The sequence below is a fragment of the Prinia subflava genome, chromosome 1 (assembly GCF_021018805.1).
Source record: "Prinia subflava isolate CZ2003 ecotype Zambia chromosome 1, Cam_Psub_1.2, whole genome shotgun sequence".
Lineage (NCBI taxonomy): Eukaryota > Metazoa > Chordata > Aves > Passeriformes > Cisticolidae > Prinia > Prinia subflava.
Genome location: NC_086247.1, coordinates 64,921,175 through 64,947,858, shown reverse-complemented (window position 1 = coordinate 64,947,858; position 26,684 = coordinate 64,921,175). Strand labels below are relative to the sequence as shown.

The following is a 26,684-nucleotide window of genomic DNA, read 5'->3' as shown; positions in this document are numbered from 1 at the left end:
CTGGAACAACATGCGTCCATTTCCTCTGGGTCCTGTCACTTGTTACCTGGGAGAAGAGACCAACTCCCACCTCATTACAACTGCCTTTCAATCCTTCTCCATATGGGATAGCTTCCTGAAGGGCTGGAAGTAAGCTGTGCACCCAGGGGTGCCTGTGCTGACACAGGGTGGTCACAGCGGGAGCATCTGCCCTCTGGGTGGCTTGGTAGGGTGTGTCAGGCTGCCCCTGAGCTGCAGGGCAGGACAGCTTGTCTCCCAGCTGGGAACATCCCTGCGGAGCCAGGCTGCCACCACATTCTGAGGGTTGCCCATAGCCAGGAGTCCCTTGGCCCAGGTGGTACCACACCATGACCAGACCTGACCCCACAAAAGGAAACAAATGGCTCCATCCTTCCTCTGGCCTTGATTTATATCCCAAATTACTTTCTGCTGCCATTTCTTCTCTTTATTGCCACCCTCCCTCATACCCATTCATAACATCATCATCATCATCCTGCGAGATGAAAGACATATTCATCTAAGAAAAGGAGTATGCCCACATTCTTTCACAAATGCCTATGTGTGTATGTTCCAGCAAAAGACAGGATTTTTATAAAGGGGATATTTCCCTTTTAATTGGGTTTTTGTAAAACTGTGTTACTTACAGACAAGTTGGCTTACTTTTTTTATAGCCCTTTTTAACTTTTGAAAAAATAGTACATTAAAAATATGGGGGCAGGAGACAAAAAAATAAATGTGTCATTAGAAAAGTTTTAACACAAGTAATCCAATCTAAATGTAAAATCCATTTTCTCCTGCATTTATAATTAGCAGTATGCAATACATTTCTTGTGTAGTAGCCTGTATCATGAAAGGATGAATTTCATAGAGATTTATTAGCCCTAATAAACCTGTGGGACCTGCCAAAGCCTAGCATCTGTTGAAGGAGGAGTTTACATTAGAGCATAGGAATGGGCTCTGTTGAATGAATAAGTGACTGTGACGAGGGAAGGGCAGCCCCAACCTGCCTGTTCCAGTCCACAGGGTGGCAATATAGACAACACCTCGGAGCACCTGTGGATCCTACTGGAGCTGCTGTCACTGCCACTGGGAGTCCTTCAGAAAAAGGCACGGGGCCTTCTAAGGTCATTAGCCATGCTATTACACCGATAAAGACATTTGAGCTAGATGCCAGACCAGCATATTTGCTTCTGCAAATATTTAATAACTGATAAATAACTAACAACCACTGACATTACCAGAGCTAGATAAAATTCTTCCAAAAAAGGATTTACTCAGTGTAAGGCAATCAGGACTGTATTTTTGGATCCTGATAGAAGCTGCTTGCTCATGAAACTTAGCAGAGAGAAATTTTCAGTAGACCAGTTGCCACGTGACCCCCACTAGATGTATTAATTGAACTAAATGGGAGATATAACATGAACACAGTGTTGCAGTTGACCCAACAGAAGGAAGGGATGCCATCCATGGGGACCTGGACAAGCTTGAGAAGGAGCACATAAGAACATAATGGGGTTCAACTAGTCCAAGTGAAAGGTGCTGCACCTGTATCAGGGCAATCCCAAGTACAAATGCGGGCTGGGTGGTGAATGGACAGGGAGCACCCCTGTGGAGGAGGACTGTAGGCATGTTGGTGGACAAAAAACTAGATGTGAGCCAACAATGTGCATTTGCAGCCCAGAAGATGAATCAACCAACTTCTGTATCAAAAAAAGCATGACCAGCAGGCCAAGGGAGGTGATTCTCCCCTGTACTCTGCACTTGTGAGTCACCACCCGGAGTACTGCATCCAGCTCTGGGACACTCGGCACAAGGAAGATGTGGACCTGTGGGAGCAACTCCAGAGGTGTCCACAAACATGATCAGAGAGCTGGAGCACCTCTCCTATGAAGACAGGCTGAGAGAGTTGGGGCTGTTCAGCTTGCAGAAGAGCAGCCTCCAGGGAGACCTTAGAGCATCCTTCCAGTACCTAAAGGGACTACAAAGAAGCCAGAAAGGGACTTTTGACAGGGCATACAGTGATAAGACAAGTGGAAATGGCTTGAAAATTAAAGAGAGTAGGTTTAGATTAGATAATAGGAAGAAATTCTTCACTACAGGAGTGTCAATGCACTGGGACAGGTTGCACAGAAAAGTTGTGGATGACCCATCCACAAGCTGAGTGAGGGCTTTGGGCAACTTGGTCTAGTGGAAAGTCTCTCTGCCAGTGGCTGGGAGGTTGGAACTAAATGACCTTTAAGGTCTCTTCCAAAGCATTCTATGATTCTGTGATGACTCTGGGAACAACGAACTGGGTAAAAATCTAATTATGATAGTAAGCTGTGTTTGCAAGCAGAAATGGTGGTCTAAGGGGAGGTTGCTAAGGCAGTTCCTGCAGGATCAGTTTAGGAGCAGTGTTTTGTCATTCTTCTACTAATGACTAAGGACAAAAAATAGTAGCATGGTAATTAAATGTTCCTGACATATTCTCAGAAGGACTGGGAATGCTGTAATAGTATTATTCAGGCAGAGCTGTGCAGCTCAATGCGCTAGAGTAGCAGAAACAGAGTGAAGCTGAACATGTGCTTTCAGCAACTTAGAAAGCGGGGTTCTGCCACAAGCCTGGAAATCCTTAGTTGGAATCAGTAAAGGAGAAGAAAGTTTCTGCTCCAGTGGTTAATCAGGAGATAGCACATCCACGGACCCGACAGGGTCATGAAAAAGACAAGTGCTATCACTAGGCAGAGTGAGGGATATTTAAAGTTACTTTAGGGAAATATTAATACCTGTCACAAGACACAGGGAAAATCCATATGGGCTACCATGTACAATTGTCCACATGAAGGATGAAGGGGTTTTTTTTTGGTTTTTTTTGGTTTGTTTGTTTGTTTTTTTTTTTGTTTTGTTTTTTTTTTTTTGTTTTTTGTTTTTTGTTTTTTGTTTTTTGTTTTTTGTTTGTTTTTTGTTTTTTGTTTTTTGGTTTTTTTGTAACTTTTCTATCCAACAATATTGAGCAGCCTTTGGAATCAACTTTGAATAAACATGGTAAGATTTCACAGGGATGCTACAGTGTGTTCACCTCTTTTTCCAGGGGCTGGACTTAAAAGATCTCTCCTAGTTCTTAACTTTGTCTACCCTGTATCACTGCATGCAATGAGCCTGTAGCTCACAACATTTGTTATGACCTATACAGTGTTAGATTTTATACATAGTCTCCAGTGACAAGTGACTTATCTTTTGAAAACAACAAGGTTCAAAGGGAAGAGTTTTTCATGATTGTGCTGAAATAATGAGGATAGGAGTAGTATCTGTGATATCTGTTAACCAGGGTCTTTTTTGTATTATTATTTTTGACCACTATATCTATGATCACTGAAAATATGCGGGGACCTTTGATTTCAAGCCCATTTATAAGACATTACGCTCTTCAGACCTTGTTCTGTACTGATTAGAGGTGTTGGGGTAAGCAGATTATGCTTATGACTTTAAAGGTCAGATTTTATAATCCCTTTAATTCTCCATCCTTTTGGTCAGAACATTTAGTAGAGTACAATCTATTACAGAAAAACATTTATCATGAAACATGCAATTTTGTAAACATACACAATTGAAAACTGAACGTGATGGTGAGTCACAATCCGTTTATCTTCCTGATAAAAATGATATGAATTCCCTGTATTTAGTCTGAGGCCAGTGGAATCCTATTATTCCTCATTTGCTAGGGCTGTACTTGTATTTAAGTGAGTTTAAACAGGGGAGTGGCAAGGGGTGTTACATATCCTTATAGGTGATTAGGGTTTATAGCCAAATTATCTCCTGAATTACATTAGCTGAAATCAATGTATTCTACTGGATGAACAGAGTGTTCTGTGAAACCTTGGCAGATAAAGCATTAATAAGTGTCAGAGCTGACTTGGTCAATCGAATGATTTGCTGACGCTTCTTTTTACCACAAGCCTGCACTTACAAGTCCAGTGCCAAAGGTTCAGTATATATAGCTGAAGACAGCAAATAGATGGTCTCTTTTTGAGCAGGGTTCTGACAAGCTGCCTTTCTCATTATTCCTCACTGGCAGCACTTTCAGGCAGCAACTTCAAACATGGTAAAGCTGAAGCTGCCCAATCCTGGCCTGGAGGACAGGATACCTTCCCATGCTGAACTTGAGGTCCTTGAGAAAGAAGAGGCAGACTCCAGACCAAAATGGGACAACAAGGCGCAGTATATGCTGACGTGTGTGGGGTTCTGTGTGGGCTTAGGAAATGTCTGGAGGTTCCCGTATCTCTGTCAGAGCCATGGAGGAGGTATGTCTTTAATACATCTTAACTAACTTCGGGTTTAAACCAGGTTTAGTCTCTCTTTTGGTAAGCAAATAATGGAATATGTTTAGAACTGTTCAGGTCCTGTGAGAAGAGTGATGCTCTCCCTAGAGGACTGGATAACAGAGAAAGTAATTTCACAGGTCAGATCATCCACTGAAGTCACATTAGTGATGGAAGAAAAGGAAGGGTCTGTTCTTATTTCAGGACACAAGACTGAACAAGTCCTCCACTGTCATGTACATAGTTTATTTTCTCAGTCTAAACCCAATGTTGCTTTACATACATACATACAGACATATAGTGTGTATTTAAAATATTAATAAACTACTTGGCTCTGTGATTCTGATCATGATAACAAATGATCTTTTTTATAATAGGTTTTTCACTGGGCTTGGACTGATCCATGTATCAGTCCAAGGATCCATGACTGTAGAGTCAGTGTTTGTGTAATTTGTGCTAGGATTAACAGCATGAATGAAGTTAACATTAACAATATTTGTTTAGCAGTTGGTGTTATTAAGTAATTTAAAATCCAAGCATATATTATTTACTGTATAATTTACTGGGACTCCTTAAGGTTTAGGTAAGGACTGAATGACCATGTTAAAATTTTTTTTCTTTTGTTGTTTTGAAAAGTAATTTTGAGCTGAAACATTGCTTAAATATTATACAACAACACAATTTTTTCATTTTTTACAGACTTTTTTGTCTACTGTCTGGTTATTGTTCATGTTTCACTCTGGGTTATGTGTAAAATGTATTTGTTCCTTTGTAATTTGGTCTTGAAAGAAAAAATATGGCTTAAGGAACAGTATTTCAAAGCAATATTCTTTCACAGGTACATGGTGACACATTTAAAAATTGCTCTCCTGTTAGAATAGGGACAAATGAGGGCTCTGTGCAGAGTTGCTCACACAGACTCAAGGACATGGAACAACAGGTGGCTCAGTTGCAAGAAGAGATGCTTTTATCATTAGGATTTCTCTAACATGGGCTGATATTTAGAGTTTGCAGTGCAAACTGGAGGTCATATGCAGCACAGTCAGCTCTTGTAGCACAAAAGTTACAACACACATATACACAAAATCAAAAGCCCTTTTCTATATTTGACAATTTTAATTTGAAAAAAGTGGATGTATATCTCCAAAACTGATGGCACTCATTGGCTTCTCAGGTTTTTAAACTTAGTTTTAGAAAGTGGACATGCCCTGTTTTCCAGGGTGGATATATAGGCACTTGTCTGCTTTTTGGTCCTTCTTTCCCTTGTGTTCTAGTCATGTGAAATGCAGCTGAAAAGCAAGCACCCAACAAATGCAGAGAACTTGGCATGGATCATGGTTTTATCACTCATATCAGTGAAGATCTATGAATTGCTTGTGTGTGTGTCAGTCCTTTGGCAGCAATTATTTTTCTTTCTCGTCATCCTGTAACTTGTCTTTCTCAGGAAACACTGTCAGGAACACTGACAGCAGCTAACCCTGGCTTCTTTTTTCCCTGGAATTCTCTCACTCAAATTTTAGGCAGAATTTGAAAGGGAGGACATAGCAAAGGAATTATAAGCTAATACACAGATATGTGTCCTTCTAGCTAGATTTGCTACCTTCTCTAATATTCTTCTGCACGGCACCAAATGCTGTGACTCATATCAATAAACACAAGTCATGCCTTCCTGTAACTTCTTAGAAAGGATTCCCTAATTTCACCACACATAAGGATGGAGAGCTATTGTGCAATCCCTCTTCCTCCTCCTCCTCCAACTCCTGTTCTTCCTCCTCCTCCTCCTTTGCCGTACAGTGCACCTTAGCCTCTCATGCTAGGTCTAAATCCAACTCTTGCCACCACTGTCCTCCTCCCATTACAGTTTCTGTTCTCAAACTTCTCCCTTAAATCAGATTTTAAAAAAAAACCTGCCTGCTTTTTGGATGGATGCCTTTGAATTTGAACATGTGATTATTTGTACTGTAAAACAGATTTCAAAGTTCTTATTTCTGAAGATATTTTGGTGTTGAGACAACTTCTGCCTCATGAGGTTTTCTGGCTCCTGCATCTCTAATTCCCATTCAGCCATGCTTACAGCATACCAAGCACCCCACAGAGGCAGCACTGCAAGATCTTGGATTGCAGCTGTCAGATTGCTGAAGGAAACTCCCTGACACCACAAAACCACTCCAGTACAGGATGCTTGTGGTAGTCATTGTGTATGACATTCTACCTCAGTTGTGCTCCCTCTATCCAGTTTCACCTACATCCGCTTGGAAATGTGTATTTACTAGACATTTTGGGCACGTTTTGCCTTAGTCTTTGCCCCTCAGCATGGAAGCCAAGATGGTTCATTCATCTTTGCATTTGTGTTGTCCACTCAGGGGCACAGATGTGCCTCTATAACAGAGTAGGGTAAAACTGTAACACTAGGCACCTTTTTCCAAATTATCCACTAGAAAGCAAACGTGAGTTCACTGAGGAAACTATTCCATCCCAGTAGTTCGAGTGCCTTTACCCTGGATGGGGTTTGTCCTCATACTTTGTGTCTTCAAGATATGTCTTCACTGAATCCTGGGTGCAGAGCAGCAGGAATCCCTGGTCCTGCTCTCCCACTGGAAGCAGGGATTATGTTTCTCCTCGGATTGTTCCTGGAGTGATTGTTTTAGAATCCTAAAGCTCATACTGGATACAATGGTGGATTATGGTTTTGCATTAAGAGATTAAAAAAAAAAAACCAACAACCCAAACCCAGCTATTTGCTGTGCAGAAAATATCTGCAGTGAATGTGAAAAAGTCCTGTGTAACTACATATGTGATAACATACTAGGTATGTGGAGAATCAAGGTTACCTAGACTGTCTCCCGGTAACTGTTTCTGGTTTCTAAGGATTGGCTTTGCTGTCTTAACTTCTTTCTTTTTGAGTGTAAGTTTCATGGACAAATGTTTGGATCATTTTGGATGGGTGAGGTGTAGTAGCAATGGTGTGGACAGTATTTCGGCCAAGGACACTCCTGAATGGGGCTGGATGTCCATCTACTTTGTGAATCAGCACTTGTACATGTTACGTCCCTTATGAAACATAAATGGACTACAAGAAAGTATAAAATTTAAGCTTGTGTGGTATTTGGACTTCAAAAAAGGTGGATTTTTTCTCTGCAAATTGGTAGTTAGGAAAAAAAGGTAGTTAGGAACACTGATTTATAAGTTTATAACATTTATAAGTAATGCTTATTTTCAGAGTTTGAACTTAAATCTGGAATTATTTAAGAGCTGCTTCTTCCTAAGCACAACACTATGATAGTGTTTTCACACTGAGATACCCAAATACACAAAAATAAATTGATGTTACATAATTTGCTTACATTTGTTATCATAGATAATGAGTTTATATTTTTTAAAATGGAATATTTATCCCAGTGAAATTTAGTAGAGCAAAGCACATTTTATCCTTTAATGTCTTAAATGTTGTCAAATCCATCATTACCAAAGGCAAAATAGAGTTCAATATGCACACAGTGTAAAAGGTGTGGTGTTTGCCTCAATGATTTCACCAGCCTAATGAGATTGAAATTTCCCTTCATTTGATAGCTGTCTCTGACATTGCTCATAGCTTTTGTTTAATCTTTATTGAGCAACATGTCATTTAATCAACTGTTAAACATATTCATTTTATCCCTGATGACCATTATAAAAAAGAGGATGCATATTTAATGTTTAAGCCATTGATTTAAAAGAAGTCTCTAACTCTACAGCTCCCATATGGAAACCTTGCCACTGCACGAGGGAGACCTTTTTATCTCTGTGCATGCCACACTGAAAGAGGGGACAGGAATGATGTCAGCAGTTCCTCACTTAGCAGTTGATGAAATAACATGCTGCTACAGTTGAGGTCTAAGAATATGTTAGTATAGTAAAACATCTCCATCTGAATTCTGCTTCCCTTCCCTTTGTGAGGAACTGTGTGCAAGAAATAATGATTTTTTTCAATTTGCCGTCAGAAGCTCTTAGATTGGAGAGCGAATAACAGCTATACAGATGTTCAAACCAAATATTATTTGTTTTGAAATACAGTACTGAAAGAGGATGAGAATCTAATATCTCAGCTGCAAGGTTTTCAGACTGGAATATCAATCATGGTTTTTGTACATCTATACAGCAACTATTTTCAGATCATTGGTTCATTTGTTAGGATCATTAAACTGTGGCAGCTTAAAAAGTATTCTTTTTTTTTTTTGTGTGTGTGTGTGTGTCCCATGTGAACCTGGAAGTGTTCTAAAGGTGTGTGGCTGTGGCACCCAGGGACAGGTGAACACTGTGATTGGTGATTGACTCCATGATCTTAGAGGTCTTTTCCAGCCATAATGACTCTGTGATTCTGTATAGCAGCTTTGCCAACTCAAATTATTATGTTTCCATTGTAGCTTCTTTCAGAAAGGTTGGGGAGAAATTGAGAGAAAGGGAAAATGCAGCAGTGATGGATTTCTGATCTGGTTTCTAGAATTGAACCCTAGAAACCAAAGAATCCAAGAAAGAGAAATGAAGTGTCATATATAATTGAGAGCTATAATTTTATTTCTCTTGAAAATAAATTTTTGGTAGTTTCAAATACATAAAATGCTGTTCAAAATGCTGGGTCCTTTGTGGCACATGCCACACACCAGGATGAATGACTAATCACTGAAAAGTGATTAGTGGGCCAGAAAAGAGATTTTTTATTGAAGCCAGTTGCCAAAGGTAGCTGTACAGATATGGTATTCTCAGACTTCTATAGAGCATGACATTTAGCACAAAACACCTTCTTAAAAATTATCAGTTTTTAAAATCAGCATGGTTCATCTTGCTTGCATTAAAACCTGGTTACTACTGTAAAAATGTAGACTGACAAACTGAAAATATTTCAGAGGAAAGCCAGAAGAAAAACTGAGATGTGCTTTTTGTTCATCAGAGGCTGAAGGGCTCATTATGATCTGTTATTTGTAGAATTTGCTAAATTTCCAACTTTGTTGACTTTGATTCCTCTCTTTCTTCTATGTCAGTCTATCCCCTCAGGAAAAGGATTATCTCCAAGAAGAAGAGTATCTCATTTATTTTCTTCCTCACTTCTCTCTGAGCTACATCCCCTTCTCAGGAGACCATTTAGTCCTTGCAAGAACAGCCTTGATTAGCAGGGAGCAGCTCTGTGATAGATCTAGGAACTTCAGGCAGATGCCATCTCACTTTGGAGAAAAGTGGCTATTCTGTAATGCCAAGAAAGAGTGAACTATGATGATCCACCCTAGTTTTGAGGAAAGTGAACTCCCCTAGTTGCAAAATCAAATTTAGACCATTATTGTGGTCTTAGTTGAGATATTGTTACAGTGGCAGTGCTAAAGCAGGCAATTCCTGACTTATGTCATTCTGACTGTGTATTTTCATGTCACAAACCTGTGAAACATATAGGGCTTATTCCAATTTTTGAGGACCTAGGATCTCTTCCAAAACAAGGTTCTTTCCTCTGCTTCCCACCGCTCCAGGGACTTCTACAAATGTACTGACTGCAGGAGCTACTGCTGTCAGATGTGACAGGGCAGCCCTCTCTCCCTGCTTTGTTGAGTGGCAGCTGAAAGGCATCGAAGCCAGAAATGGCAATGAACTCCTCATCCAGCTGTGCCTGGCATCACTGTTGACAGTGCAAAGGTTTTGCCTATGTCGGCAGAGGTTCTGGGACTCATTGAAACTGTGTCAGACTCAGTCACTGCAAGGAACTGACTGTCTGTCCTTTCAGTTTCTAAGGGCTTGCCCCATTTTTTCTGTATGGACTTCCTTAGCTGTGCTGGAACATGCAGTGGTGTGCACCTAAGGGCCCCTATTCAGCTGATTAGACATGCAGTGCATGCAAATCTGCATTCCAATAGTTCAAATAGGGTGCTGATTCTACATCCTCTTTCTGTGAATAGCACTTCTCATAACTCTTTTACTTTTGCTTTTGTAATGAACGAGATTTTTGCAGTGTGTGCAAAGAGGACACCCTCACTGTTGCATTCCATCCCCTTACACCCTGATGGCTTCCTTTTCTGATGGGAGGGAACTTATCCTCCCTCTCCTTGTCGGAGGGTCAGTGGCACAACCTCCACACAGGGTCTCTGGTCTTTCACAAAGACAGAGTGCAGGGAAGAGCAAGCAACCATAAATATGCCCTGTGCTCCAACCCCATGTCAGCCTGACCAGGAGCTCTCATGAGGATAAGATCAGAGAAGGACACAGTCATTGTGTTTATACCAGCAGTTTTTAATTCCTGAATATTCTCTCTGTTTCAAGCCCAAGATATATCATTAGAGTCTGAAACCTGACCCTGCAGAGTTTGTACGGATGCCTCACCTGGATCTTTTCTTGTTACCTGCTCTTTTGGATGCCGTATAGGTCTCTGCTATACCACACCCTCCGTTCTCTCTGGTAAAACCCTTCTTGAGCAATGGTAACAGTTAAGTCCAGAAGAAGGATCTGTACAGCTACCTGATCCAAACACTCCCCATTTGCACTGAGGATAAGTCCATGTTTGGACTCAGCTTGAATTGATTTTAGATCATGCCTTGAGACTTAAGCATGGACTGGCAGTTAGTGCAGCTAAGATGCTCCTAATGGAGACACATCACTTTTTTTGTCAGGTCACAGTAAGATCGCTTGAGGACTTGATTAGAAATTATCTCCCTGGTCAAAGATCTTATTGAATATGGAAATGTACAACCTTGATAGTTTTTTCAAGCTGTGACCAATTGTTCCTTATCATACCTATCACAGAAAAAAATTTTTGATAGCTACCATCTCTGTTGGCAGGGGGGGGAAGATCAGGCTGTTTCTTGTGCAGCTTTAGAAAGCATTCAAAGGTAATCTGAACCTTTTGCTTTCAGCACACAGCAGGCAGATTGATATTCTGATTTAGGCTCCATTTTTTTTTTCTCACTAATCTTATGTGCAGAGTTCACCTCCACTCACAGAAATCTAGCAATATGGGCAGACCTGGCTTTTCCCTCCTAAGACAGGGAGATTCAGCAGCAGCACAGTCCCAACATCACAGCTCTCCCTGTTGACAGCGCAGTGTGTAAAATCTGCTGCAGGACTCTCAGATGTGAACCATCTTCTAGGGTGGACATGGCAAGAGTTTTCTATCAGCCTCAGGGGATTTCCTCCAGATGCTTACAGAGGTATCTTTATTAAGATGTTGTAGAAGTCTCTAAACATATCTATGACAGAGCAGTCAGATAAAGGGGTCCCATGACCATCCTTGCACAGACACAAAAAGAAGAAAGGAAAAACATTTAAAAGGTGTGCTCTGTGCTCACATCTCGCCAGCTTTCTTGATAGCTTGGAATCCCCAGGAATTAAATTTCAGTTTCTGGAATTGTTTTCATTCTTCAGATTTCCTCTTTCACTGGCTGTCTGATTTTCACTGCACACATGAAGAAAAAGTCAGTAAATTCCCAGACCTGAACCCTTAACATTCTTGTCTGCATTCTTTTTACTGCACTCTGATTACTTGCTCCTATTTAGATTAGAAAGTTAAAGCCATTTTGTAATGACACATAACTATAATTCTAATGTGCAGCAATATTCAAGCAGTTGACTCTGCACTTTCATAGTCCAGTGTAGTATTCTGTGTTACCTCCCATATACAAGGTACACATTGTTCAGGAAAAAATTAATTAAGAATATTTGTCCTATACTAATCAACTTTTTTTTTAATTAACAGGGTTTGAACTCTGTACTTCAAATGTCTTCTAATCAAACATGAAAGTTGTTGAACACAGATGCCAAGGAATTATTGTTTTAGGCAGACAGCCCAAGGCTTTTGTTTAATATTTAGAAGTGCTTTGCTTAGTTCATTCAGCTATTTCATATATTTTGCATGAGTCACAGCCATAAAACTGTAATCTTTTGAAGAAAAAACAAAAGAGGAAGTCATTCCAGGAGAGTAGCTACCTTTCCTCCCCTTGCAATACAAAGGTGGCTCTTTCAAATTTTGACCTTGAGAGTGTATAATTTCTGTTTATGTGTGTCAGCTGGGAAAAATAAGAATTCCTACCTGAAACTACATATGTAATTGAGTGCCCAGCCTGGGCAATCAGGAAAAGCATTGCTCAGAAAACAGGGAAGGGTTTCCACAAAGATGCTTGCAGTTGCTCATCATGTCAATGTCTCACAAACTCAATGTTTTTTGTTTTGTTTTAATACTTCACTGATTGGAATTGTTATTTTTCTTATCCATTCTAGGAGCCTTCATGATCCCTTTCCTGATTTTGCTAGTCCTGGAGGGTATCCCCCTGCTTCATCTTGAGTTTGCCATTGGTCAAAGGCTGAGGAAAGGCAGTGTGGGCGTATGGAGCTCTATCCACCCTACCCTGAAAGGAGTTGGTAAGTCAAAAAGCCACCTGAAAAAGCACAAGTCTCTGGATTTATGATCTAAAAAACAAATCTTCCAGGTTTCATTCTGGTGTGCCATAAGAGATTTCAGGATCTATTAGTTTTCCCCTCTTCCTAACTTTCCATCAGAGGTCAAACTATTCCTGATAAAGCACAGTGACAATTTTGTGTTCACATTCCCAAGTACCGTGGGCCCTGTTAAACCTTTCTCTAATCTGAGACCAATTTCAGGCCTCAGAGAGATTTTCTGTATTATCCATACTGGCTGTTTTTACCATTAGGATGAATCCTTAGATGTGCCAAAAATTGTTCTGTAACTGTTCTGTGGATAAATATTAGTTGAACCTTTATCTCATAGACCTCAGCTTCACCCAATTTTACTTTTTTGTATCTGAAGGTTAAAGAAAGAGTATAGAAAGCCACAGAAACAGTATTTTGCAGAAAATGCTTCTTCACTTCTGTACCAAACTTCCAAGAATTCAAACAGTCCATTTGAAAATGCAGGAAAAGCAGCATTATGCACACAACAGAAAAATCTCCACAGCTGCCTCATTACACAGGAAACACAGGAGGTGCCTCTGAACATCAGGAAACTTGGTGAGGGTCAGCACAGGCTGCCCAGGAAGGTCGTGGAGTCTCCAGCCTCAGAGATACTCAAAGTCTGCCTGGACATGGTCCTGGGCAACCAGCTTTGGGTGGCTGGGCTTGAGCACGGGGTTGGACCAGGTGACCTCCAGAGATCCCTTCCAACCTCAACCACACACTTGGAAAGGAAGAAACAGGACTGTTTTGGCATCCACTGCATTTGTAAATCAGTTACAAAAGATATTTGTTCATTGCATCTGGAATTTTTCAAGATTCTTTAGAACCTAAGAGCTCTCAGGAGCTAATGATTAGCATTTACTGTCTGCCAGAGAAGTCATCAGAGGTTGATTACTTGGGAACAGGCAGAGGAGGACAGATACCAGCGTGAATTCTGTACCTGGTCACAGACTGTGCCTCCTGGCAGCCATCCATCCTATACAACACCACCTCTGCTGACCTTTGCAGGGACACTGTGGAAGAAGGAGACATTTCAGTCTCATTTAATCAAAATCCTGAGTCAATTGAGTTTTACATGTGTCCAGCATCCCAAACTCCCTGCATATCAGCTGGCAGGGCTGTGAACTGTACTGTCTGGTGTCTGTAGGGAGTTAGTCCTCTCATAAAGCTGGCTCCTAAAGTGGGCATCACCTTCAGTCTCAGAGAGGTTTTAGGATGTAACTGTGTGGAACTCACCTGTCCAACCTTTAGGCAACAAATTCACAGTGATAAACCTACAAAATGTAGAGGGGAGAAAGGAAAGGTTGAGTTTGATACCATGTACTTTGATCTATCTTGAAGGCACAAGTGTTGCAATTTACATAGTGTTCTGATTTTTTTTCCCCAGGCATAGCATCAATGTTTGTATCTTTTCTGGTGGGCTTATATTATAATACCATTATTGCCTGTGTGATGTGGTATTTCTTCAACTCCTTCCAAGAGCCCCTGCCTTGGAATAACTGTCCTCTCAATGACAACAGAACAGGTATGTTTTACAAAATATTGTGTTTTGTGGCACAGCACAGATTTCTGTTTCTAACAGTTACCCTAGATGAGCCTTTCTGTGAAATAGTAGTAAAGCATGGCAGTCCTGTCAGGCACATTGCACTATTTGATACTTGTACAATTTTTTTTAATGTTTTGTACAAATTCACATTAAATAAAATGTGGCCAGCACCTAATTTTTGAGAAAAATTTTGGTTTTTTATATGAAACTTCATGGTGGATTTTGACACATGTGCTCATATACAGAATATTCACTAAGTGCAGACCCAGTATAAATATTAACATTTAGGAAAATGATTGAGGCAATGTGTTTCATCTATCTCTTCACCAAGAGCCCTCCATTAGCACATTGAAAAGTAAAAAAAAATGCATAATCCATTTGAAACACTTGTATCTCTCAATTTGACAAGTCCACAGCTCCTTGGAGACTGCTTGGTGACAGCAGCTTTGTTGTCCATAGTCAGCCCTGCATGATGCTGTATGAAGCAGGTTTTTCTGCTGGGTCTGTGAACAGATGTCCAGAGTGCTCTGCTGCTCTCCTCCCAGAATAAGCATGGAAAGCCTCCTGTAAGGGCAGGCCAGGGCAGAATATTGCACAGGCCAGCATGGTGCAGGGAGCTGAGGATTCAGCTTGAGCTGACAAGACCTTGAATGATGTCCCACAAAAGAGAAGACAAAATATTGCTGAAGGAGGTGTGGGAGAGGAAGAGCCGCTGTATTAAAAGACCTGTTAAACAGCTGTCTTTTAAATCTCTCACTTTGCTCTCACTAGCCTCCAAAAATATGAAAATCTGCTAACAACGAATCCAGTGGCATTAAGCAGAACAATTTAAAACACTGATGTTTATTATTTAGCTTCCTTTTCCCCAGGTAAATAAAAGACATACAGAATGACAACCATTTTGTGGTTACAGATTATGTAGAAGAGTGTGCCAAGAGCTCTCCTGTAGATTACTTCTGGTACAGAGAAACACTGAACATCTCCACCTCCATTGAGGATTCCGGCAGTATCCAGTGGTGGCTTTTGCTGTGTTTAACATGTGCATGGGGTGTGCTGTACGTGTGCACAATCAGAGGCATTGAAACAACAGGAAAGGTACTCCATCTTGGGGGGACTTTTTGTGAGATGAGATTAATCATGCTGTTGTGAGCCCTTATTTATACAGAATTATTAATGCTGTAGAATCTGTATGGTTTTTGAGTGAAAGCATGTCCTAAATTTTGTGTCATTGCCGGGACTGCTTTTTGAAGAATGAAGGTGAATGAAATAGAATCTGACCTAATTTGATTTACCTGGAGATTTTTGTGACCAATTTTTTGTGAGCCTTCCTTCTCCTTACAGGTCCTAACAACGTATTTTTATGTATTATCACTTTAACACTAATATTAATCTTTAACGCAAGATTGAGGGACTCTCTTTTTATTATGGTAATTCTCTTCAAAACATACCTATACAGATTTATTTGGGTTTGTGCAAGTCCTAAATATTATCTCTACAAAAGAGTGACCGATGTTCTTCTGCCCAGCAAAGCCCTGAGGGTCCATCCTTGCATCAATCTGGTCTCAGGGTATAGATTATTTTTGATGTGCTTTTGAATGATCTGAGTTGAATTTCAACAACGACAATTTCTCTTAAATAGACTACTATTGCTAAAAAGAAGTTTATTATCAAAATGTCCCACAAATGCCATTTCATTGAACATTTATTACTGTCACATGCTAGTTGTGACTCACTTGAAACTTGCCATTATTGTTAGTCACCGCACCTTGATTATTTCCCTATTTTCTTTGCTTCTTTTATTCAAGTGTTTTGTTTTATCTGAGTAGCTTATTTACATTATTTTTGGTGCAGGCTGTGTATGTGACATCGACTCTCCCATACGTGGTGCTTACCATTTTCCTGATCCGTGGATTGACGCTGAAAGGATCAACCAATGGAATTGTGTATCTCTTCACCCCGAATGTGAGTCATTGCTCAAACACGGTGTAGTTCTCTCTGTAATTAACAACTGATTGAAAATCAGTCCTCTTCCCCACTGGCTCTTTTCTAACTGTCCCTCAGACACCTTAAAAATCGTGATTCTGTGAGGTGAATCCTCTGCATTGGATGTTACAAGTGTACATATACACAAATATTTTTTCTCTCTCTCCATCCTTCAGCAAAATCTGTTCTAGCAAATTGAATGATCATCACAGAGCAGTGGGGTTGTCATTTATTTGGCTTGATTTATTTTCCTATATTCTACCTAAGAACCAGCCTAAATTTAAAGCATAAATCATGTATTTGGGGGTAGAACCAATCTAACTGTCATATGAACAAAAAAAGCTAAGAGAATATGTAATTATACAACAGTATTTAAACAAAATTTTTAAAGGGATCACTTTCCATAAGCAGATCTTTGAATAAGCATTATTAATGCTAAATAATAAACACCTTTTCTGAAAACAGGCATGGCAGCTGTCAGTTATGAGAAGCATTTTTAAACCAATTTTCAAAAAGCTAACATATATACTTCAGATAGATTTTCTTTTATATATTAAAAAAAAAGTAAGTTTGACAAAAATATTGACCTATTTGTTGAAATTCTTCAGGAACAGTGAGTTCTGCATGGTTGATGTTCTTATTTTAACTGTTGTTTTAAATCTCTCTTAGTTGAAATAGCAATGTTGGATGTGCTTAAAGCTGTGTGTCTGATGCCTCAGGTTACCGAGCTGGCGAACCCAGTGACGTGGCTGGATGCAGGAGCTCAGGTGTTTTACTCCTTCTCCCTGGCCTTTGGAGGCCTCATTTCATTCTCCAGTTACAACTCTGTTCAGTAAGTAGCCAGGCAAAACCCAAATATTTTGTGAATATTTCATTCTGTCAAATGAAACATCTCTATTTTGCCCCACTATTGTGATACTTGGGGCTGGGACAGCCTCCTCTCAGACGTGTGAAGTGCATCTCCTCTGACTGCTCCTAGCTCTCCCAAACCAAGATTTCAGGGCCCTGTTCTGGCTGCTTCCTAGAGAGAGATGTGGTGATCAGGACAGGAAAAAGGGGACTGGCTGCCCACCAGCAGCTGATGAGCAGGAGTTTCCTCTGTGGGAGTGCTCAGTGCATGGTGATGCCCTGAATCTCAGAGCAGGTGGTAAAGCACATATTTCAAATCATTTCACAGAACACAGTTTAAAACTTCAGCTTTGAGGTTAAGAGATATATCTAATCTTGAAATTTAAATTTAATTCCTTTATATGTGTACTGTAGGTCCAGAGAGTGAGAAATGCCATCACCCAGGGACTGACCCAGTCTGCATTTATGATACAGTACTATATTCAGCACTCTCCCTCATAAAATACTGGAGCAACCACCAATGCCTCTTGGTGCCTGCTATCCCTTCAGCACTCTTGAAAGGAAAGCTGTGTGACATTCATTAAACCTAATATTTTTTATAAACATCTCTGAATTAAGTTTTGGCTTGGCGGTTTGGTCATGCATTCAGAAATCTGTGTTTCAGTTTTGTCTTGGGTTCAATTACACCACAGCAGCATTTCAGTCACTGGGGAAGTTCCACGCCACCACTCGATTTCAGGTGGTTCTGAAAAGGTCACCTGGAATTTTTGGAGCCTGCAAGTCTCAGGGTGGGGTGTCAAGCCCTGCTTATGGTCCAAGTCGATGTCCCACAGCCATGGGGTCAGAACTGAGAGCATCCACCTTTCCACCTTTCTTTCCACAAAGAAAAGGAGCAGTGTCCTCTGGGTTTTCCAACACACAGGGCAGTTGCTTTCAGGCCATGTTTGTTCAATGCTCAATGATTCATGACTTAGGGAGGAAACTGAACAAAGTCATTAAATTCCCAAGGAATTTGAGTAAAAAAATCCCCATGCAAATTTCATAGTGTTGCACTGTGGTGTTGGGCCACCTGCAATCCAGCACCAACTGGACCAGGTGTCAGTCACTCTGCCCCTGGAGGGTTTGAGAGTACAAAAACATCAGAAAATACAATAAGGTTTCAGTGCCTTCAAGGTTTCACTAATTCATAATGAGAAGGAGTTTGAGCATCTTACTTTCTCTAAAAGGAAGAAATGTTTTTAAAGCATGTCATTGAGACTCTTGTGTTACATTGCAAACACTGACACGACTACAGCAAGGAATTTCTATTCACTGCCTTACATCCAGCAGAAGCCTACTTGCAATGCTATAAATAGGGAAAGGACACAGTGTGATAGGTCTTGGTTAGACAGAGTTGTCTCTCCTCTTGGACATGTTCAGAAAATGAAATATAACATCACCAAGTTTATCTCAATACCCCTCTCTTGCCCAGGAGAAATAAGGTATCTACCATTTTACAGCCTTCTCTTAAAACCATTAACTAATTTAATATTGATACTTTGTCTTGTCCCTCACATGAAAGTCTGTTTCTGGCTCCACAAATTCTTTGTATTGGCACAGGAACACTGGCAAGAAGTGCCTGCAGCAGAGGCATTTCTACAAAGAGTTTTTCTGTCCCATCTTATCAGCATAACATTCCACTGTTCTTCCAAAACTTGAGAACATTTTGAACCATCTTTTCTTCAACAGTCAAACAAAACTGTTCCCAAGTGCTTTTGGCTACTGCAATTTCACCATACCTAAGTGCTATGACGTGTGAACTTCTGCTCACTTTTCCTGTCTGAGTATTTGAATTCAAGCCCAAATCTTTCACCTTGCAGCACAACACACCAGCAGTGAAGGCACAGCCCATGGCAGCATGTTTCTGCACACATCTGTGAAAAGGAGGGGTCTCTTTTGCCCCTCATACATTACTTCCTGTGAGCCAAACTTCCTGTGAGGAAAAGAGCTCATGCAATTATTCCTTATGAACAGGATTATTTGAAGGGGAAAAAAAGCACCAAAAGAAATCAAAACCATAGCTATTAAATTACCTAAGGTGCCAAGTCTTAACTTACTAAATCTAACAGCAGTATTTGTGTGTTTTAGAGGGTATACTTTTGCATCATAGACTGCTTTTTTCTTAGTCTTGCTAGTCAGTTCTATTATTTATTTGGGGAATGTGATTGCCATCCATTGTTTCTTCTCCCTGAATTGCAGCAACAACTGTGAGAAAGATGCTGTGATCGTTTCAGTGATCAACGGTTTCACATCCATCTACGCCGCCACCGTCATATACTCCATCATCGGGTTCAGAGCCACAGCAAGATATGATGACTGTTTTGACAAGTGAGTTACTGGGGGGAAAAATCCCCACAGGATATGCAGGTGTTTGTTTGGCTGAGGCAGCTCTGTTAGCCTGCTGATAATGGATTTATCACTTCTGAATAACTGCAGCTCTTGACCTGCATGGTGTCAGAACTACTCGCTACTTATAAAAATATGGAATATTGTGGAACAAATCCCATAGAAAGTGATAATTGTTTAAGTCACTTTATTTCCTACATAAATGTTGCTTAAGCAACTATATTTTACATTATTCTCCATGCTGACATATGGCATGAATGTAATATTCCCTGGTTCCTGTGTTAGCTCCGTGTTTAGGTTTCCTCCCGGAGAGCTCAAAAGCTTAGGTCTCATCAGAGATGCCTCATTTTACCAGGGCAGTCAGACTCTGTGGTTTCCAGTCTAGTTCCTCCACATTCAACAGTGAAACTGCATGATTCACAGCTGCAGACAACCTAGACATTGCCATAAGCCACCCAGTCTGGGGACTTTAATGTCTGCAATGCTAAGACAGGCGCCTAACTCCTGCACGGGTTCCTAGAGTGTCCATCCATTAAAAGTCATCTATGCCATGAAAAGCAGTGTAATATTCACCTTGGAAGAAAGAGAATTGCACATGCACATCTGCTGGACTTTGCAATGTCAAATCTGATTTGATATTGTATTCTTAATAACTTGGTTGATGACGTAAATGAATCTTGATGACGCTTACAAATTAGTAATTTCAAATTACTTACATTTCACTTTTTCAGAAATATTCTTACTCTGATGAATGCATTTGATTTGCCAGAAGGTAATGTAACCCAAGATAACTTTGAACAAATGCAGCAGCTGTGCAACATGACTGATCCAGCAACTTTTGCAAGCCTCAAGTTTGAAACCTGTGATCTGGAAACTTTCTTGAATGATGTAAGTTGAACACCCTAAAACATACTGATACCTTAAATATGATAGGAATGCATAGCAAATATTTAATTGCCAAGTCTAGTGACTACCAATGTAAACTTAAGTGCCATGTGATGTTAATGATCCTAAATGTTCCCCAGGGAGCTGAAGGAACTGGCCTGGCCTTTATTGTCTTCACTGAAGCTATCACCAAAATGCCTGTCTCACCTTTGTGGTCCATTCTCTTCTTTATCATGCTCTTCTGCTTGGGTTTGTCATCTATGTTTGGGAATATGGAAGGTGTGCTTGTACCTTTACAAGATCTCAAGATTATACCCCCCAGAGTGCCTAAGGAACTTATTACTGGTAAGTGCTTTTTTAAAGACAAGTGACCTCCCCACCCTCCCCAGAGAGCAGCTTGTGTGCTGACAGAGCAGCCCTCCCTGCTTCTACCTGCGGATCTGGAATGGTCTTAAGACTCCATTTAACCTACTGAAGATTTTCTCGTGTTCCCAAACGGGGCAGCTCATGTGAGGCTCCTTCTGAGCCCGCAGGCAGCTATTAACCCTTAGGCTTGCCCATCAGCCTGCTCATGATGACCATTGTCTCCTCCATAAGAAAGGTGGAGGACCTGAGTCCTTCACCCAGGCAGGATTTCTCTCAGAGAAACATTATCCCATCAGCTATGAGGAAGAGGACCTGTTTTCTCTCCTCAGCTTTCTCCCTTTTTGTTTGCAACATCTACCACCTGTGTAATGTTAGGAGAGTTTTACCCAAATAGAAGTCAGCTTAACCAGGGTGACATTAAAAAATAAGGAGGTGGCCTTCAGGCTGCAAGAGTTACTTTTTAAGCATTATAGCTACTGAGGAGATACTTTACTTTCTCACTTTGCTTTAGCTTTCTTTGCTTAAGTATGCTGTTGTTTTGGGTTTTTTCCCCACAGGTCTCGTTTGTTTGGTGTGTTATTTGATAGCTTTCATTTTTGTGCTGAATTCTGGTAATTACTGGCTGACTCTGTTTGATGGTTTTGCTGGCTCCATTCCCCTGCTGATAATTGCATTTTGTGAGATGTTTTCAGTCGTCTACATTTATGGAATAGACAGGTATGAAATAAAGCTCGGCCATTACTTGATATCAGTGCATGAAGTGATTATTGTTGTATAGCTACAATCTTGCTGCATCTCTGTGCAAAGAATTTCTCCTATAGAAATCAATGAAATGATGCAGTTATAATTTAGGGTCACTTATATGTTTCAGGTTTCTCAAAGAGTTCTCAGCAAAAAGAAATAATGTTTGTTAAGGATTTGTATACGAAAGCTTTCCACTTTAGTAATACATTATAACAAATAATGCTCTTTAACAACCAGTTCAAATAAAGATATCCCTAGGATATTGCAAGAGAATATTAGGCATCAACAAGAGCCCTGGAGTGTGATAATATGAATGTAAATAATTTATTTTTAATCTAGGCATCAGAATGCAGATATTTGCAACAGTTTCATAAGAGCCACTAGAGCTCATTTGCCTTTTAAATATGGTGACCTTTATAGTAACTCTTCTTCAGGATAATTGCATTAAACATTTAATTAGCAGAAGCAAAGTACAAGCACATTGGCACTGAGCTGAAAGTTTTACACAGAGGTGTATCCCAGGAGTGTTTACAGGGAGTGCTAAATGATACTGTCCAACACAGGGACCTCCAGGCAGGCTGCAGATAATAGTTTATAGCAGTTTGCAAAATCAAGGCTACTGAGATACATTCTTAGCTGATAAATCCAACTTTATCAGTTGTAGCAGTGAGTAATCATCCTCTCAACTTTCTAGAGATGTAATAAATCAAGTTTCAATGTCTTCATGTTTATAATTAATACATAAGAAATGTGAAATAAAGTATAGGGAATTCAATCACCCACAAGTTTTACCTGAACTTGTGCCAGATTCATCTGCTGCTCCTGGCAATGGGGTGAATGCCCTTGTGGCTCATTTTCCTATACTTTTATACTACTCGAGGAAGCATGAATCAGGTTAGGCAAATTAGATGGTGTACCTTTGAGAAAGAAGGCTTATTTCAATTTGTTAAGGACAGAAGAGTCTATGTTGATAATTTTCCCTTCCCTTTAACATCTCAGAACTCCCTACAAAGTAAATTAAAATTATTCCCAGTATACAAGCATGGGCTCCCCATAAAGTGGGGGCAATGTGTGTGTGTGTTTGTGTTTGATTCAGAAAAGAGCCTCATCCCAAACTTTAATGTTCCTGGCCAGTACACATCACTGCAGCCCTCTTTGAGAACAGAGCCTTTCAGGGCTGCCCAAAAGTGGTGCCATCTTCTCCAGATGAGTTTCTGTGACCTTTTCCTGAGAAAGGGTCATTGTTAGAAAGATGGCTCTGTTGCTTGAAGGAGAACGTGTGTGTCGTCCATGACACACATGAACTACACCTGAACAATCACTGCAGGTGGGACATGGGGCTCCATGTCATTTGAAGACACCTAGATCTCAGAAGTTAGGGATGAAAAGATAAAATAAATTTACACAGTAACTGAGATGCAAGTGGATTCAGTGTGTTGTTCATAGTTGAAGGCGCAGCTGAATAGTCCCCTCAGGTTTATCCCCATAGGATATGCAGGAAATCCGGACAAAAAGACTAAAACAGAACTCCCAAACTTCCAAACTAACTATCTTTTAAGAAGTGTGTGCACAGGGTGTTGCATTATAAGGAGAGGCCATAAATTGGTTCAGGACTGATGCAGACAGTACTCTCAATGCAGAGCTTGTTTCTTTTCGTGGAAATATTTTTTCCCTACTGACCACTGGATGTTCCATGAATAATCCAAATAACACAATTATAGGTGTTTTTAATAATGTGTAAAGTTAAATAGTGTTTCATTATTCAGCCTGAGAAAATTGGTAGATATCCAAATTAGGCAAATATTATCTTATAATCTAATTATTAAATTACTTCTATTTACTTTTGTTCTTTTTTAATATTATGGCACTCCCTTTAATTTATGTAGTACTGAGATACTTATCAATAATTGTGAAGCATTACTGGAATATTTTTAGGGAAAATCCATCTATACTGACTCTTTCCTGTTGAAACTATTTCACACATGCCTCTCAGACATCTTCAAGATAGTACATTTCCAAAAATAATTTTCTATACTTGCAATGGTATGTGCCTTAATTTGAACTACTGAGGTCTAACTCCTGATGTTGTCAGTTCTGGTCTCAAACTGACCTTAGCAAATTCCTGGGAACCACAGTTAGGCATAGTTTGGACTTCTCTGTTTATTAGCAGACATTCTTTGATCCTGGTCAGCTTTTAAGTCTGAACTGACTGTTTTTGTTTCTAGGTTTAACAAGGATATTGAGTTCATGATTGGACACAAGCCCAACATTTTTTGGCAGGTTACCTGGAGACTCATCAGTCCTCTCATTATGTTAGTTATCTTCTTCTTTTATTTTGTGGTAAAAGTCAACCAAGAACTGCTCTACAGTGTTTGGGACCCTAGCTATGTAAGTGTGTAAACCAAAATATTTATTTTAAGTATCCTTCTTTATTGTAAGAGTCATTGTCAGTTGTATTAATCTTCCACCTGAAACAGTTTTCTGGCAAACTTGCCACAAGACATGGAAATGGGACTGCTTTCTTTTCTCCTCCTTTGTAACCTCTCCTCCCTCTTAATAATGTTTCAGCCCTCCCTCACCCTTTGATTTCAGCCTTCCCACAAAAAGGCTGACTGGCCATAAGGCCCTGGTGGCCCGTCAGGCCCCCCCATTCCCACATTCCTTTGTGCCAAGGAAGTGTTCCAGTCCCCCAGCCTCCCTTCCTGGCTTTTACTGGTTTTGTGACATTTTCTTTACATCATTTTTAAGTAGAAATAAGTCCAAAGCAGCCAAGGCTGGGAACACCTGAGCTGAAAGCTATTTTGTGGAATTGGCAAACTGCTGTGCCATTATAACCGGCCAGAATTCCAATGACATTTTTGATCTGTTGAATTACTGAATGTGTGCATGTTCCCAGGTATTTGCTCCTCATGACTTTCTACAACTTGGTTGTTTGCTCTTTCAGGAGGAGTTCCCCAAAACAGAGAAGGTTGAATATCCCCCCTGGGTGTACGCTGTCATTGTAATCCTCGCTGGAGTGCCCAGTTTGGCCATCCCAACCTTTGCCATCTACAAAGCCATCAGGAACCACTGTCAGAAAAAAAATGATCGTGCTGGCCTTATCGCTACATCTGAGACTTCCATTAATGGAAACTTAAAGTATTCATCATAAAACCATTTTTTTTCAAATATGGAAGGATGCTCTGTCAGTGAGGAAAGTAAAAAAAAAAAAAATTTTTTCAAGAATCTGGATTTAATTTTATTTTCATGACAAGATAACAGTGTGTTGTTTCCAGGTAAACATTTGCTTAACAATGCTATGCACTGTGAAGAGTTGATGGCCTGGCTCCTGGAAGCAAAACAGTGACATTGGCAAGTGATTGGGGCACCCAGCCAAATCATTTGTCCTTTTCTGGTTCTGAAGCCAGCTTGCTGTAAGCTGGCTTCCATCCCCTCCACCTGGGGATGCTCTGTGCATGAAATGCCATAAGTGACTCTTACATGTGTAATCATTCTGGTTGGGTGGCCAACATGAAGAGTAACTTAATGCTGTCCTTTCTTGCACATTAAATTGTTTTTACTTTACATGCCACTGTGTTGCACAAAGCCACTAATATTATTTGTCTCATAGAGAAGTTTAAAATATTTAATAAAAGAATTTCTAAGTATGAGAATGACAGCTTGATTTGTTTGGAATTCTAGATGTTTTATAAATTGCCTATAACTTCCAAGTGCCTAGCAGACAGTGCTGCTTTTGCTGATGACAGTGAGGTAATCTTGCAATGGGGCAGCAGCAGTTCAGGAAACAGCAAAATGTGCGTTCTGTGGCACCCATGAGCAAGAGGTGCACCACTTGCCCGGGGGATGCATGCTGATGGGAGATCCAAGGCACACAGAGGTGCAAATCTTGCTCTCCTCTGTTGCCATCAAGGTATACACATACACACACACTCACATACACAACTATCTGAATTTTTTAACTTCCATGTGGCCCAGTGGAGCTTAGTGAGGAGTCCCATCCTCATGTGACCACTGGAGAGGGAAAGGGGCACTGTTAGAGCACCCAGGCAGAGTGCCTGGAGCAGTGTCCATGTCCCCTCTGGATGGGTGATCCTCTTCATCCAACAGTCTGTGTATATGGACAGTGATGTACATGCAAGTGATACACTTGCATCACCTTGCAGGGATCCCTACACCCACCTCTTGAAACAAGAATGGATCCAATTTAGACCCTCATACTGGTTGTAATTGGAGCACTCTCTTAAAAGAAATAGGAACACTTAGGGTGCACTTACTCCAGTAGACTATCTCCTCTAAATTGAGAGTTTAGTGCCAGACATTGCATGTGTACTTCATGGAATCATAGAATCAATGGTCTGGGTTGGAAAAGACCTTGAAGATCTTCCAGTTCCAACTCCGCTGCTATGGGCAGGGACACCTTCCACATTGCCAGGTTTCTCCAAGCCCCATCCAACCTAGAGATGAAGACTTGCAGGGATGGGGCATCCACAGCTTCTCTGGGCAACCCACTCCAGAGAATCTGAATGATTAAATCAATTTACATTCCATTTTCCATTTTTTAAAATTGCATTAATGTAAGTAACTATTTAAACTATTTGAAGATACTGCTATTTAATGGTAAGAGCATTTTGTTGTCAGATTTTTCTGCTGATAAAAAGCTCAGCCACCAGGAACAGGTAACATCATGTGTGAAGTGGCCGGCTGCAGGTGCCAGGTGCGGAATTCAGGGTGTTGCTGGAAGGGCCCAAGCCCAGCTCAAGGCATCTCCTGATGAGAAGAGCAGCAGGGGAAGGACCGATGGTGGTGTGTGCCCTGGTACCACTGACCTTGTGCAAGTGCTGCCAAACCACCCTGTGTGTCCAGCTCGTGTGTTACCAGCTCGTGTGTTATCCCCAATAACACACTGGGAAGTTGAGTTGCTCTGTCTGTGAGTCTGGATATTTGCAGAGGTGTAAGCAGATGAGCTGTGACAGCCCAGGGAGAGTCATGTAGCCTGGATCTGAAACTGGCTTCTGCTTGGATGATTTGCAACCTGATCACATTTGTGGGCTTTGCTGCAGAGCAGGGCCTTTATTTTGGGGAAAACAATTCACCTTCACTTAGAAACTCTTCCCATTTAGAGAGGGGAGTCCAGGCATAAACTGTTGATTTACTGAAGCAAACAAGCTGACTGGCTGCTCTGTTTAGTGTGCAGTGAACTGATTTGG

The 26,684-nt window shown here is 40.6% G+C and overlaps 1 protein-coding gene across 1 annotated transcript; it reads left to right on the top strand.

The window, feature by feature from the left end:
• The first annotated feature begins 2,943 nt into the window (after positions 1-2,943).
• LOC134562513 (sodium-dependent neutral amino acid transporter B(0)AT1-like) lies at positions 2,944-25,058 on the top strand. Its single transcript, XM_063419943.1, has 12 exons — positions 2,944-4,280; positions 12,528-12,668; positions 14,107-14,244; positions 15,179-15,360; positions 16,117-16,227; positions 16,968-17,080; positions 19,336-19,464; positions 20,214-20,370; positions 20,508-20,712; positions 21,291-21,450; positions 23,703-23,865; positions 24,422-25,058. The coding sequence occupies exons 1-12, from the start codon at positions 4,079-4,081 to the stop codon at positions 24,626-24,628; spliced, it is 1,908 nt and encodes a 635-aa protein (XP_063276013.1). The 5' UTR covers positions 2,944-4,078; the 3' UTR covers positions 24,629-25,058.
• Positions 25,059-26,684: the final 1,626 nt, after the last annotated feature.

What these genes read in the sequence shown, in the direction of transcription:
- LOC134562513 (XM_063419943.1), top strand. Translation starts at nt 4,079, where the DNA reads ATGGTAAAGCTGAAGCTGCCCAATCCTGGCCTGGAGGACAGGATACCT. An exon ending in CTGTCAGAGCCATGGAGGAG is followed by an intron (nt 4,281 to 12,527) that starts GTATGTCTTTAA and finishes TATCCATTCTAG; the next exon opens with GAGCCTTCATGATCCCTTTC. An exon ending in TGTATCTCTTCACCCCGAAT is followed by an intron (nt 16,228 to 16,967) that starts GTGAGTCATTGC and finishes CTGATGCCTCAG; the next exon opens with GTTACCGAGCTGGCGAACCC.